The 15,444-nt window shown below is 44.3% G+C and overlaps 1 protein-coding gene across 1 annotated transcript; it reads left to right on the forward strand.

Annotated features, from left to right (window-relative positions):
- Nucleotides 1–347: 347 nt before the first annotated feature.
- Nucleotides 348–15,266, forward strand: LOC110490314 (patatin-like phospholipase domain-containing protein 2). The gene is made up of 10 exons (XM_021563628.2): nt 348–392; nt 925–1,138; nt 2,452–2,684; nt 2,992–3,057; nt 11,744–11,953; nt 13,267–13,327; nt 13,527–13,715; nt 13,919–14,051; nt 14,532–14,651; nt 14,777–15,266. The coding sequence occupies exons 1-10, from the start codon at nt 384–386 to the stop codon at nt 15,006–15,008; spliced, it is 1,467 nt and encodes a 488-aa protein (XP_021419303.1). The 5' UTR covers nt 348–383; the 3' UTR covers nt 15,009–15,266.
- Nucleotides 15,267–15,444: the final 178 nt, after the last annotated feature.

Below are 15,444 nucleotides of genomic sequence, written 5' to 3' on the forward strand. Positions count from 1 at the left end.
CAAACTTGAAGTATTTGCTCTGCTTGGCGTGTCTGCCTCCTCTCGGCCATCCTCCGCTCTCGGCCATCCTCAAAACGGGCACCAAACGAAAATATCTTTGTAATCAATTCAACGGTTATAATTAGATTTGTTTTGAGAGCGATAATTTGTTTCCTCTTGAGTATGGCTTGGCTAGGACGTGATAGTGCGTGAGCGAAGTACTCCTTGGCCTTCAGGCTTCAGCCAATCACGTCGTTGCAACGTGATGGAATTGTATGCGATCATGTAATGCAAGCGCCTCCTCTTCAGCTTCAGCACCAGTTCGCTGTGGCGGGGTATGCGCGTGCTCACTAGTCTCTGTAGCCGGAAGAGGAACGCCTTCAAGCGTACGCGAAGCATTCAATATGATGCAGGTAGGCCTCTTGTTCTTGGAAGATCAAATCAACAGATTATGTTTTTAAATATACGTGAATGGTATCATGAGCCTATGGAATGCTCTGGATGTTAGCCTATAGGCTCAAATCGGTTAATAATAAAGTTCGACTTGTCACAGTAAAGCAGGCAGGTGAAACGAATATAGATTTGAATATAATATATTAGAATAGAATAGACATGAATGGATTGCATCGCTCTCATGTGTTACCGATGCAGAATGTGGGGGCGTGGCTCCACCTAAAATAAGGCTCAGCCTCCTTATGCGGATTGGCCAGACTTGCCCTGTTCTAGAACCGGGAAGTTTATGGCAAGTCAGCCCTCCCGCGATTCTCAATACATAACTGTCTCTTTGTACGTTACACGAGAGGAGTAGACTGAGTAGTGTGCGCTAGTTTGAGCCGTCCTCTTTCGGAACTGTTGTTGACATTCAGTAATGAAGGGAACTTGTCATAGACTCCAAGGGTAACATTTGGGAGTCATTATTACAAGCGCATTTACCCAAACGTCTAGGTTCTCTCCAAGGACTGTCCACCCGGGATGTTCGACCTAACGAAGGAATGGAATCTATCGTTCGCCGGCTGCGGGTTCCTGGGGATCTATCACATTGGAGTGGCCAGCTGCCTGTTGGAACAAGCGCCCTACCTCATCAAAGGTGCCACCAAGATTTACGGGGCTTCGGCCGGTGCCCTAACCGCCTCGGTGCTCGCCAGCCAGGCATCCATAGGTGAGCATCCAATACCCTACACTGGCCCCTTGAGTTCATCGCACCCTGTCATCAGTGGAATGAATGCCTGGATGGTGACTTTTACGCAAAAGTCGCAATTTTAGATTAGCAACTAAATTACCTTTAAAGAATAATCACTTGTGGCCTTGATACACGGGGGAAATTATTTCAGCAATGCTTAAAACTTTGCTCTTATGTAATAGATAGGTGGTTATACTGGGGCTCCTTTGTAGCTTAGTGTAGAACATGGCGCTTTTAACGCCAGGGTAGTGGGTTCAATTCCCGGGTCCACACAGACACAAAATGTATTCACACATGACTGTACATCTCTTTGGATAAAATCATCTGCTAAATGGCATGTAATTATTTTCATGTAATAAACTACTAATTATTAAGAATTACATAATTACATGGTTAGAGCCAAAATGGCTGCCTGTGTTTAAATATGGTAGCCTTCCACTCATTGATCATGTCACACCATTGATAAATGTCATCTGGGTCAGTTATAGGACTATTGACCTATTGGTCCTCTAGATCAGAGGCCTCCCAATGGTACTGATAGATCTCGCTGACTGAGGGAAAACACAATCATGATTAAGAGCAAACATGCCCCAGCTTGACATAGAACGTGACTCTTAGCTGAGTCTCGGTGTGATACCATGTCTCTTTCACTGTCTTTTAAACCCAATAACCTTATAGTGAAGAGACAAAAGACTGGGGAACTTAGTAAGTGTCCCAGTTGTGTCCTATCTAAATGAGAGCGAGAGAGAGAGAGTTAAAGAGGGTGAGAGATTGAAATAGTAATAGAGGGATAACAATTGAGTGAACAGTCAATAAAGGCATCATTAAGAGTCAAAAGAAAGTACTGGATTGTTGTGAAAATTGGCAGAAGGAAGATATAGGTTACCGTTCATGACCTGAGAGTTTCATGACCTCAGAGTTTCACTGTCACTCAGTGACTCCAATGTGTTCCACTGAAAGTACGAGGAACATCCTTATTTCAGCCAGATAAGACTACCTCAGTGTTTTTGTAATCACTTGATTTTCTTTACTGGAATTCTGTCTGTGTGTATAACAGTCTTTAGATCCATTCCATCCAAGTGTAGACAAGATGAACACACATAACTAGCTCAGTACAGGTGCAGAGCAGTAAATACGTTAAACCAGTGGAGAAAGTTTTTTTTGTGAGCTACAGATCACTGTTTAGTTCCCTTGAGAATCAATCTTCCTTTGAATAGAAAACATCCAATCCCTCCCAATGGAAGGCCCAAACACAACTAACACACTGTCTCTCCGTCTCTCCCCTCCTCTAGCTAAGTGCTGTGAGGATGTGATCGAGACAGTCAAGGAGGCCCGGAAGCGTAACCTGGGTCCCCTCCACCCCTCCTTCAACCTGGTCAAGGTCATCAGGTCGGGCCTGGAGCGTGACCTGCCCGCCGACGCGCACACACTCGCCTCCGGGAGGCTGTGTGTGTCACTCACTCGCGTGTCTGATGGACAAAACGTCATTGTGTCCGAGTTCAAGTCCAAGGAGGAGCTCATCCAGGTGAGTGTCCCCACTCAACCCACCTGGGCTGCTATTCACAAAACATATCCGAGTACGAGTACTGATCTAGGATCAGTTGGATAAGGAGGTGGCACCTGATCGCAGATCAGTACTCATACTGTAAAACGCATTGTGAATATGGGCCCTGAACACCCCTGAGCACTTGAGTTTTTCCATATCCCAGACATATCCCATACATATTTGACCTTTCACCTACTGGCCTTGCCATTGACTGTTTACATGAGTTGTATGTAATTTAAACTGGGTTGGACTGTGTAACATCTCTCTCTCTCTGATGTGTCTACAGGCACTGCTGTGTAGCTGTTTCATCCCCATATACTGTGGCCTGATCCCTCCATCCTTCCAAGGAGTGGTAAGTGCCCAAGGCCCTAATGCCTCAACTGCTTTCTTACGTTTCTTTTAGCACTGTTTCCTTGTTTTCTAAGAAAAAGCAGCAGATGTTAGACTGGGTTTATTATGGTCTCGTCTCTAATGCCTTTATTGCTCAGGTCATAGTCATAAGGTGGCTAGGTTCAAGTGTAGCGTAATGTTGTGTTTTTCTGTTTGTGTGTATGTCTGTCTGTCGGTCTGTGCATACACTCCGGTACTTGTTCATGTGTCAGTCTACCTTACTCTAGGAGCTAATCAGCCCGTGAACCATTTCTCTTGGCAGACCAGTGGTGTATTATATACTTCCAGACTGGTTTCTGGCCTCAGCAGATTGGGACCAGGAAGTCCAGGGTGGCTCCATTCTAGACTGAGTCACTAGGACATAGGAGCACAGTCCTCCAAAACATCAACTACCATGTAACAATGATCTATTTTTGCCACTTATTCTCTAGTATATTTCACTGCTATCTGCTCTTGTTATCATTGAGGGCATATAGCCTCTATCTGGGCATGTCTCTTGCTCAGTGCCAAATTATACATCCATAGAACACAGGCGGAACACACTAGATTGTTCAATAAATATAGGCTATAGTTAGTGTGTCCCATTGTCGGGTGTGTCAGGCTCACAGATAGCTATTTAGATATCCTGTTTAACCTCCTCCACCCCCGCCCAGTCGTCTCTCTCTATCTATCTATCTATCTATCTATCTATCTATCTATCTATCTATCTATCTATCTATCTATCTATATACACTGCTCAAATCAAACTGTCCACTTAGGAATCAACACTGATTGACAATACATTTCACATGCTGTTGTGCAAATGGAATAGACAACAGGTGGAAATTATAGGCAATTAGCAAGACACCCCCAATAAAGGAGTGGTTCTGCAGGTGGTGACCACAGACCACTTCTCAGTTCCTATGCTTCCTGGCTGATGTTTTGGTCACTTTTGAATGCTGGCGGTGCTTTCACTCTAGTGGTAGCATGAGACAGAGTCTACAACCCACACAAGTGGCTCAGGTAGTGCAGCTCATCCAGGATGGCACATCAATGCGAGCTGTGGCAAGAAGGTTTGTTGTGTCTGTCAGCGTAGTGTCCAGAGCATGGAGGCGCTACCAGGAGACAGACCAGTACATCAGGAGACGTGGAGGAGGCCGTAGGAGGGCAACAACCCAGCAGCAGGACCGGTACCTCCGCCTTTGTGCAAGGAGGAGCACTGCCAGAGCCCTGCAAAATGACCTCCAGCAGGCCACAAATGTGCATGTGTCTGCTCAAACGGTCAGAAACAGACTCCATGAGGGTGGTATGAGGGCCCGACTTCCACAGGTGGGGGTTGTGCTTACAGCCCAACACCGTGCAGGACGTTTGGCATTTGCCAGAGAACACCAAGATTGGCAAATTCGCCACTGGCGCCCTGTGCTCTTCACAGAAGCAGGTTCACACTGAGCACATGTGACAGACGTGACAGAGTCTGGAGACGCCGTGGAGAACGTTCTGCTGCCTGCAACATCCTCCAGCATGACCGGTTTGGCGGTGGGTCAGTCATGGTGTGGGGTGGCATTTCTTTGGGGGGCCGCACAGCCCTCCATGTGCTCGCCAGAGGTAGCCTGACTGCCATTAGGTACCGAGATGAGATCCTCAGACCCCTTGTGAGACCATATGCTGGTGCGGTTGGCCCTGGGTTCCTCCTAATGCAAGACAATGCTAGACCTCATGTGGCTGGAGTGTGTCAGCAGTTTCTGCAAGAGGAAGGCATTGATGCTATGGACTTGCCCTCCCGTTCCCCAGACCTGAATCCAATTGAGCACATCTGGGACATCATGTCTCGCTCCATCCACCAACACCATGTTGCACCACAGACTGTCCAGGAGTTGGCGGATGCTTTAGTCCAGGTCTGGGAGGAGATCCCTCAGGAGACCATCCGCCATCTCATTAGGAGCATGCCCAGGCATTGTAGGGAGGTCATACAGGCACGTGGAGGCCACACACACTACTGAGCCTCATTTTGACTTGTTTTAAGGACATTACATCAAAGTTGGATCAGCCTGTAGTGTGGTTTTCCACTTTAATTTAGAGTGTGACTCCAAATCCAGACCTCCATGGGTTGATACATTTGATTTCCATTGATAATTTTTGTGGGATTTTGTTGTCAGCACATTCAACTATGTAAAGAAAAAAGTATTTAATAAGAATATTTCATTCATTCAGATCTAGGATGTGTTATTTTAGTGTTCCCTTTAATTTTTTGAGCAGTGTATATATATATATACAGTGCCTTGCGAAAGTATTCGGCCCCCTTGAACTTTGCGACCTTTTGCCACATTTCAGGCTTCAAACATAAAGATATAAAACTGTATTTTTTTGTGAAGAATCAACAACAAGTGGGACACAATCATGAAGTGGAACGACATTTATTGGATATTTCAAACTTTTTTAACAAATCAAAAACTGAAAAATTGGGCGTGCAAAATTATTCAGCCCCCTTAAGTTAATACTTTGTAGCGCCACCTTTTGCTGCGATTACAGCTGTAAGTCGCTTGGGGTATGTCTCTATCAGTTTTGCACATCGAGAGACTGAATTTTTTTCCCATTCCTCCTTGCAAAACAGCTCGAGCTCAGTGAGGTTGGATGGAGAGCATTTGTGAATAGCAGTTGTCAGTTCTTTCCACAGATTCTCGATTGGATTCAGGTCTGGACTTTGACTTGGCCATTCTAACACCTGGATATGTTTATTTTTGAACCATTCCATTGTAGATTTTGCTTTATGTTTTGGATCATTGTCTTGTTGGAAGACAAATCTCCGTCCCTGTCTCAGGTCTTTTGCAGACTCCATCAGGTTTTCTTCCAGAATGGTCCTGTATTTGGCTCCATCCATCTTCCCATCAATTTTAACCATCTTCCCTGTCCCTGCTGAAGAAAAGCAGGCCCAAACCATGATGCTGCCACCACCATGTTTGACAGTGGGGATGGTGTGTTCAGCTGTGTTGCTTTTACGCCAAACATAACGTTTTGCATTGTTGCCAAAAAGTTCAATTTTGGTTTCATCTGACCAGAGCACCTTCTTCCATGTTTGGTGTGTCTCCCAGGCGGCTTGTGGCAAACTTTAAACAACACTTTTTATGGATATCTTTAAGAAATGGCTTTCTTCTTGCCACTCTTCCATAAAGGCCAGATTTGTGCAATATACGACTGATTGTTGTCCTATGGACAGAGTCTCCCACCTCAGCTGTAGATCTCTGCAGTTCATCCAGAGTGATCATGGGCCTCTTGGCTGCATCTCTGATCAGTCTTCTCCTTGTATGAGCTGAAAGTTTAGAGGGACGGCCAGGTCTTGGTAGATTTGCAGTGGTCTGATACTCCTTCCATTTCAATATTATCGCTTGCACAGTGCTCCTTGGGATGTTTAAAGCTTGGGAAATCTTTTTGTATCCAAATCCGGCTTTAAACTTCTTCACAACAGTATCTCGGACCTGCCTGGTGTGTTCCTTGTTCTTCATGATGCTCTCTGCGCTTTTAACGGACCTCTGAGACTATCACAGTGCAGGTGCATTTATACAGAGACTTGATTACACACAGGTGGATTGTATTTATCATCATTAGTCATTTAGGTCAACATTGGATCATTCAGAGATCCTCACTGAACTTCTGGAGAGAGTTTGCTGCACTGAAAGTAAAGGGGCTGAATAATTTTGCACGCCCAATTTTTCAGTTTTTGATTTGTTAAAAAAGTTTGAAATATCCAATAAATGTCGTTCCACTTCATGATTGTGTCCCACTTGTTGTTGATTCTTCACAAAAAAATACAGTTTTATATCTTTATGTTTGAAGCCTGAAATGTGGCAAAAGGTCGCAAAGTTCAAGGGGGCCGAATACTTTCGCAAGGCACTGTATATATATGACCCATCTATCTATATAGATGTACAGTTGATGTCGGAAGTTTACATACACCTAGATTGGAGTCATTAAAACTATTTTTTCAACCACTCCACACATTTCTTGTTAACAAAACTGCAGTTTTGACAAGTCGGATAGGACATCTACAGTCATGGCCAAATGTTTTGAGAATTGAGTGGCTTTTATTATCTATTTTGGTTAGGCCAGGGTGTGACTAGGGTGGGCATTCTCGTTTCTTTATTTTTATGTTTTCTGTTTCTATGTTTTGGCCGGGTATGGTTCTCAATCATGGACAGCTGTCTATCGTTGTCTCTGATTGGGAATCATACTTAGGCAGCCTTTTTTCCTTTATTTTGTGGGTAGTTATCTTTGTTAGTGGCAGTATAGCCCTAGTAAGCTTCACGGTCGTTGTTTGTTTCTTGTTTTGTTGGCGACATTTACATAAATAAAGGAAAATGTATGCTCACCATGCTGCACCTTGGTCCGGTCATTTCCACGACAACGTCCGTGACAAGAATGACACAAATATACATTTTCACAAAGTTTGCCGCTTCAGTGTCTTTAGATATTTTTGTCAGATGTTACTATGGAATTCTGAAGTATAATTACAAGCATTTCATAAATGTCAAATTTTTTCTTTTTTCTGCTTTTTTCTGGATGCCCCAAACAATCGTAAAGGGGATTCATCAGAGAAAAGGACTTTACCCCAGTCCTCAGCAGTCCAATTCCTGTACCTTTTGCAGAATATAAGTCTATCCCTGATGTTTTTCCTGGAGAGAAGTGGCTTCTTTGCTGCCCTTCTTGACACCAGGTCATCCTCCAAAAGTCTTTGCCTCTGTCACGTTCGTCATATTGATGAGACCAAGGCGCAGCTTGGTAAGCGTACATAACTCTTTAATGAAAGAGAGAACACTGAACAAAACTATACAAAACAACCAAACATACCGTGAAGCTATATGGCTAGTGCAGAACAGGCAACTAAACATAGAATAACAACCCACAAAATAACCAAGGAATATGGCTACCTAAATATGGTTCCCAATCAGAGACAATGATAAACAGCTGCCTCTGATTGAGAACCAATCTAGGCAACCATAGACATATAAACACCTAGACTAGAAAACCCCTAGACATACAAAACCCCCTACACAATACAAAAACTAAACAAACCACCCTTGTCACACCCTGACCTAACCAAATAATAAAGATAACTAAGGTCAGGGCGTGACAGCCTCACTGTGTGTGCAGATGCACTCACACCTGCCTGCTGCCATTCCTGAGAAAGCTCTGTACTTGTTGGGGGGCCCTGACCCCGCAGCTGAATCAACTTTAGGAGACGGTCCTGTCGCTTGCTGGACTTTCTTGGGCGCCCTGAAGCCTTCTTCACAACAATTGAACCGCTCTCCTTGAAGTTCTTGATGATCCGATAAATGGTTGATTTAGGTGCAATCTTACTGGCAGCAATATCCTTGCCTTTGAAAAAAAATGTAGACCTCCACAAGTCTGGTTCATCCTTGGGAGCAATTTCCAAAAGCCTGAAGGTACCACGTTCATCTGTACAAACATAGTACGCAAGTATAAACACCATGGGACCACGCAGCCGTCATACCGCTCAGGAAGGAGACACGTTCTGTCCCATCTCTGGATTTATATTTATGTCCCATCTCTCTATGTAGATGTATGCTCCATTTATCATGTTTTAAGGTAAGACCCAGATGCAGACTGTGTCGAAGTTACAATGTTTATTACAAGAACAGGGGCAAAGGTACAGGATGGCAGGCAGGCTCAGAGTCAGGTCAGGTCAGGCAGAGCTTGGTCATCCAGAGTTGTGGGGCAAAGGTACAGGATGGCAGGCAGACTCAGGGTCAGGGCAGGCAGAAGTCGATAAACCAGAGTAGTGGGACAAAGTTACAGGATGGCAGGCAGGCTCAGGGTCAGGGCAGGCAGAAGTCGATAAACCAGAGTAGTGCGACAAAGGTACAGGACGGCAGACAGGCTCAGGGTCGGGACAGGCAGAAGGGGCAAAGCCGGGAAAAAACTAGAAAACAGGAAGACAAGACTAAGACAAGACAGGAGCGAGGGGAAAAACACTGGTAGGTTCTACGAACAAAACAAACTGGCAACAGACAAACAGAGAACACAGGTGTAAATACACAAGGGATAATGGGGAAGATGGGCGACACCTGGGGGGGTGTAGTAAAGCACAAAGACAGGTGAAACAGATCAGGGTGTGACACCATGTCTCTATATAGATGTATGCCCCATCTCTCTATATAGATACAGTGCCTTGCGAAAGTATTCGGCCCCCTTGAACTTTGCGACCTTTTGCCACATTTCAGGTTTCAAACATAAAGATATAAAACTGTATTTTTTTGTGAAGAATCAACAACAAGTGGGACACAATCATGAAGTGGAACGACATTTATTGGATGTTTCAAACTGTTTTAACAAATCAAAAACTGAAAAATTGGGCGTGCAAAATTATTCAGCCCCTTTACTTTCAGTGCAGCAAACTCTCCAGAAGTTCAGTGAGGATCTCTGAATGATCCAATGTTGACCTAAATGACTAATGATGATAAATACAATCCACCTGTGTGTAATCAAGTCTCCGTATAAATGCACCTGCACTGTGATAGTCTCAGAGGTCCGTCAAAAGCGCAGAGAGCATCATGAAGAACAAGGAACACACCAGGCAGGTCCGAGATACTGTTGTGAAGAAGTTTAAAGCCGGATTTGGATACAAATAAATTTCCCAAGCTTTAAACATCCCAAGGAGCACTGTGCAAGCGATAATATTGAAATGGAAGGAGTATCAGACCACTGCAAATCTACCAAGACCTGGCCGTCCCTCTAAACTTTCAGCTCATACAAGGAGAAGACTGATCAGAGATGCAGCCAAGAGGCCCATGATCACTCTGGATGAACTGCAGAACTACAGCTGAGGTGGGAGACTCTGTCCATAGGACAACAATCAGTCGTATATTGCACAAATCTGGCCTTTATGGAAGAGTGGCAAGAAGAAAGCCATTTCTTAAAGATATCCATAAAAAGTGTTGTTTAAAGTTTGCCACAAGCCACCTGGGAGACACACCAAACATGTGGAAGAAGGTGCTCTGGTCAGATGAAACCAAAATTTAACTTTTTGGCAACAATGCAAAACGTTGTTTGGCGTAAAAGCAACACAGCTGAACACACCATCCCCACTGTCAAACATGGTGGTGGCAGCATCATGGTTTGGGCCTGCTTTGCTTAAGCAGGGCCAGGGAAGATGGTTAAAATTGATGGGAAGATGGATGTAGCCAAATACAGGACCATTCTGGAAGAAAACCTGATGGAGTCTGCAAAAGACCTGAGACTGGGACGGATATTTGTCTTCCAACAAGACAATGATCCAAAACATAAAGCAAAATCTACAATGGAATGGTTCAAAAATAAACATATCCAGGTGTTAGAATGGCCAAGTCAAAGTCCAGACCTGAATCCAATCGAGAATCTGTGGAAAGAACTGAAAACTGCTGTTCACAAATGCTTTCCATCCAACCTCACTGAGCTCGAGCTGTTTTGCAAGGAGGAATGGGAAAAAATGTCAGTCTCTCGATGTGCAAAACTGATAGAGACATACACCAAGCGACTTACAGCTGTAATCGCAGCAAAAGGTGGCGCTACAAAGTATTAACTTAAGGGGGCTGAATAATTTTGCACGCCCAATTTTTCAGTTTTTGATTTGTTAAAAAAGTTTGAAATATCCAATAAATGTCGTTCCACTTCATGATTGTGTCCCACTTGTTGTTGATTCTTCACAAAAAAATACAGTTTTATATCTTTATGTTTGAAGCCTGAAATGTGGCAAAAGGTCGCAAAGTTCAAGGGGGCCGAATACTTTCGCAAGGCACTGTATATGCCCTATACTAGGTCTATAATGACAAATATATAGAACAGTCATAAATGACTTATAAACAGCATATCTGAGGGCATGAAGTTGAACTATCTGCCAGTTGACGGAGCATGTACTTTTTCAGAATAATGTGCATACTATTTATTTAAGTTTCTTGTGAAAGTGATGAAGTTTCATTTAAACTAGATTTCATCACTGGACTCGTAACAGTTGGCTTTGACACTCTGAACAAGGAAATATAGTGCATTCTTTGTCCTCAGCCCTGAACTCTCTTTGCTAAACTCACTGCCAAGTTGAGTCTTGATCATGCTTTGGAACTGGCACTGCTATCCTTTTTCCCCTCAGATGTTCTCAGCGTTTGACACTGGAAAACGATTTATTCGTGTTGAAATGTTAGAGGGTAGCATCTGAACTTGGAATGGAGCTGCATCGGATAATTACATGAGACTGGTGTAAAAATTGATTAATTCTCCGAATAGTAATGTGAGATTGTTTGGTCATGAGTTGGCAGTGTGGAGAAGCTGGCTAAGGGGAAATCTGACATGCCTAATATGCCCTCAAGAGGGGAATGTTTCCGTGAATGTGTTGTATCGTATCATTAGATTTCAGTGATAACCAAGTTGGGTTGTAAGTTACATATTTTTTAGCAGAAGATAGGCAGAGGAAGTCAACAACAAATATTTATAATATATAAATATAGATTTAGAACAGTCATCTATGTCAGCCCTGAGACGTCCGGACTACAGTATGCCTGGGGTGTTGTTATGTAAAGGCTGTGGTCCTGGAAATAGTCAAACAAATACGGCTTGTTATTCGGCAATTATTCTCACTTTCTCGCTCTCTTCCTCCTCCCTGTCTCCCCCTCTTCTCTCTGTAGCGTTACGTGGATGGGGGAATCAGTGACAACCTTCCTCAGTCGGAGCTGAAGAACACCATCAGCATCTCTCCGTTCTCCGGCGAGAGCGACATCTGTCCCCGGGACACCTCCTTCAACTTCCACGAGCTGCGCTTCACCAACACCTCCATCCAGATGAACCTGGACAATATGTACCGCCTCAGCAAAGCCCTGTTTCCCCCAGAACCTAAGGTAGGTATACCGCTATGACTGCTTACCAATGCGTTATGCATGGCCCTGGGAAGAGGTTTGTAGTCCTTATGTCGGACCTATTCCCAAAGGTAGGATGGAGGATCAGGATGCTCCTTAGTCCAATTCATCAGATGGGTTGTTTATGACTACTTGTAAATAGAAGCCTTATGTATGGGTTGTGTGTTATGAAATCCTTATATAGGTACCCTTGAAATAGTCTAAACATTCTATACATTTCTGTAGGAGAGCGTAGTAGTCTGGTATGGGAGACTGGGCCCCTGACCTTCCACTGTCCTATTCCCTGATTATATAACCCCAACTCCCCCATTTCACCCCTTACCTTGTCTCCTCTTTGGACTCCTATCCTTACCGCCCCCCCCCCCCCCCCCCACCATACTTCCTATCTGAACTTTGCCCTCCCCTGTTCCTCCCTAACACTGTGATCAATACTGGCAGGACGTTATTGGCTTCTATTCTTGTTGAATTACATTTCCTGTATTGCACATACTTCTTCACTGTCTGGATAATAACATGGGAGTCAACTTTTAGCATCAGGTGAACTTTGCCCTCTTTGAGGTTGGTCTTTGTCTCTTGGTTCAGTTTTTGCCAAGATCTGCCACCGTCTTTTCCCTTCATGTGTGCCTGGAATGTTGTAACTGGAATTTTGGGATTATGCCAAATCCCACCGACAAAGCCATGTGCAGAGGCCCTACTTAGAAAAGGAAGTGTGTGTTTCACTTCACTCTGCCACCGTTGACATATTGTTTACACATGACATTCACAGACACACACACATAGAAGACTCCACCCTACCTTTTCCCTCACGTGTAATAGTGTTCAACCTACCCTGACTAAAATCACACATACTGTATGTCGTGCCACTGTGAAGTTATCTGTCCAGATACCTCTCTCCCTGTTGCTTTGTTGTTGTAGTAACACAGAATAAGGAGTAGCCAAAGAACAGAAAGAACTCTGCCACGTTGACCTTTAACCCCTAGTCAAACACTGTTGCACAGGAGGGTTCCGGCTGATATTAGTCATTCCCCTCTGTTTTATGTGGTTGTAAACAGCTGTACTTGTTTAACACGGTTGTTAACTGTCAGCGATAACATGATTGCTAATCAGTCAGCGGTAGTGATAGTTATAACTAATCACATAATGTGAGATCATGCTCTGTATCGTGTTTGGGTGGGTACAGCTGAGTCCTAATGATCCTGTGATATGATTAGGAGTATGTCTTATATTTATTCAATCTACCTCTTGCATATGATCCCTTACCTCAATAGGTATGATCTTTGTGTTTTCTTTGACAGGTCATGGCAGAGATATGTCAGAGTGGCTACAAGGACGCCCTTCGCTTTCTTGAGGAGAACCGTGAGTATGACTATGTTGCCTTTGACAGCAGTAGTGGGCTGTGCTAAGATCATAAGCTAATGTGATATACAGTACATGCAGTGGGCATCAATGATGTACAGGGTTTAACATGAAGTATGGAGTTAACCTGCACTTATTTATGGGGTAATGTTTTTATGCTGTGTTACAAAGATGATGAATGTATTGTTTATGATGTCAGATCTGCTGAAGCTGGAGTGTCCGACTGCCGGCCCCAGCCTATCAGAAGCCACACACACCTGCTGCTGCAAGCCCATCGCCACGGAAACCACTAAGGACTGGATGCTCCGCCGGCTCCGCCTCCTGAGGAAGCGGCACTGGTGGCTGGACGAGCAGATTGTTGACAACCTGCCAACCCAAATCAAAAAAGGTAGATGGGAGGTTAACCTAGACTCAGATGTTTTCTGCTCAAAGCTATTAGAAACTGTTGTTATCTAGTTACAACACTGACATTAACATTGTGTTGTTATCATGCTCTTGTCAGTGACGTGTGGTTGTTGTGTGTATCTGAAAGTCATCTGAGGCTGTGCCCGTGTCAGCGAAGTGTGACATATTTTGTCTCTATGACTGTAGTGTTTTGTGAAGCGTGCCAGCAGAAGCCTGGTCTGTATGCTCATGTGTCTGAGATGCTGCCGGTCAGAGTGGCCTCCTACATGCTCCTGCCCTGCACACTACCTGTGGTATCAGCCTACTCAGTGGGCAAGAGGTAAGTCTACATCCTATACCACTACTAGTACTACCTACCACAAACTAACAAGCCCTCAATGAACTCAATGCAGTCACAGTAGCTCAAACAGCAACCAATGACAACAGTAATGCAAACAAATCAGCTTTTAAAAAGCCCAGAAATATTATTTAGCATAACTATCCTTTAGCATAATTAGCCTTTAGCATACAGCAGCCGATACCTTCAAACTAGCCCTGACAGCAACCACTGACAACAAAGTAGTCTTTAAAGTAGTCATTAGCCCACCACAGCAACCAAATAACACTGTGAACGCAAACGAACTAGGAATACAAACAGGTTTCCTACTAAACGCAATAAATTTGAATGTGCTGCACAGGGACTCCACCTAGTTGGCAAGTCAATCCACCACAGGAATTGTTGAGGACCCCCCCACACACACACACACTTGGTGCTACATCACAGTACATTGACTCTTCTTGTCCCTCTCCTGTACTCCAGGTTTGTGGAGTGGATCCCAGAGGTGCCTGCAGATATGCGTTGGCTAGCTGGGGTGGCTGGGGATGTGGCTGGGAGCATGTACAGACAGACCCGGAGAGGAGCACCAGCAGACATAACCAGGTGAGAGACATGGAGTTTCTACTACTGGGTTATATTATGGATGGATGGAGTCTACTTGTAGATTTGGATGTATGTCATACAGTATGAATAAAGTCTAATGGCCTTGTGTGTTTTTATTTTTGCAGTGATGGTTCCCTGAGGAATTGCATGAGTCTGCCCCTACCCCTGGACAGTGACAGACCCAGGGAGAGAAACAGTCATCTCTCCGGGTTCGCTCTCTCTGCTCTTGACCTCCAAAGCCAATACTGGAACATCCCCACCGCCCCCTCTTCCCGCCGCCCCACCAGCCCCCTCATGCCCAGCCCCTCCCCACGACAGATCTGCTTCTTTGTTGGCTCGCAGGACGAGACTGACTGACAGTCCCATCCACCAATGAGAGGACACTTTGACTTTGTTTTAAAAGATGATAGGGCAGTCCAGCTCACGATCCCTCCCACAGGGCCTGTCTATAGGCTATAAAAAACTGGGATGGACAAATGATGGTCATGTGATTGAATAGCTTTGGGATCCAGAACTGTTGCTATAGACACACTAATCATGTCTTTTGATCACTCTAACAATCATATTTTATTCTACAGTACACATTGTAGAACAATTTACCAGATCACCACCAAAGACCTCTGCAAGTGAATTATTTTTTGAAATTATACATTTTATAAATAACTATGTCTAGTTTTTCCAGATAACTTGTTGTCACTACAACTATACCTACCTACTTACAGTACCTACCTACCAGAGGACGCTAGTGGAAGGAGCTATAGGATGACTGGCTCATTGTAATGGCTCGAATATA

The sequence above is a fragment of the Oncorhynchus mykiss genome, chromosome 15, assembly GCF_013265735.2.
Source record: "Oncorhynchus mykiss isolate Arlee chromosome 15, USDA_OmykA_1.1, whole genome shotgun sequence".
NCBI lineage: Eukaryota > Metazoa > Chordata > Actinopteri > Salmoniformes > Salmonidae > Oncorhynchus > Oncorhynchus mykiss.

Excerpts from the sequence above, each read along its gene's own strand:
- LOC110490314 (XM_021563628.2), top strand. Across the intron at positions 11,954-13,266 it reads TGTTTCCCCCAGAACCTAAG|GTCATGGCAGAGATATGTCA; the intron begins GTAGGTATACCG and ends TTTCTTTGACAG. Across the intron at positions 13,328-13,526 it reads TCGCTTTCTTGAGGAGAACC|ATCTGCTGAAGCTGGAGTGT; the intron begins GTGAGTATGACT and ends TTATGATGTCAG.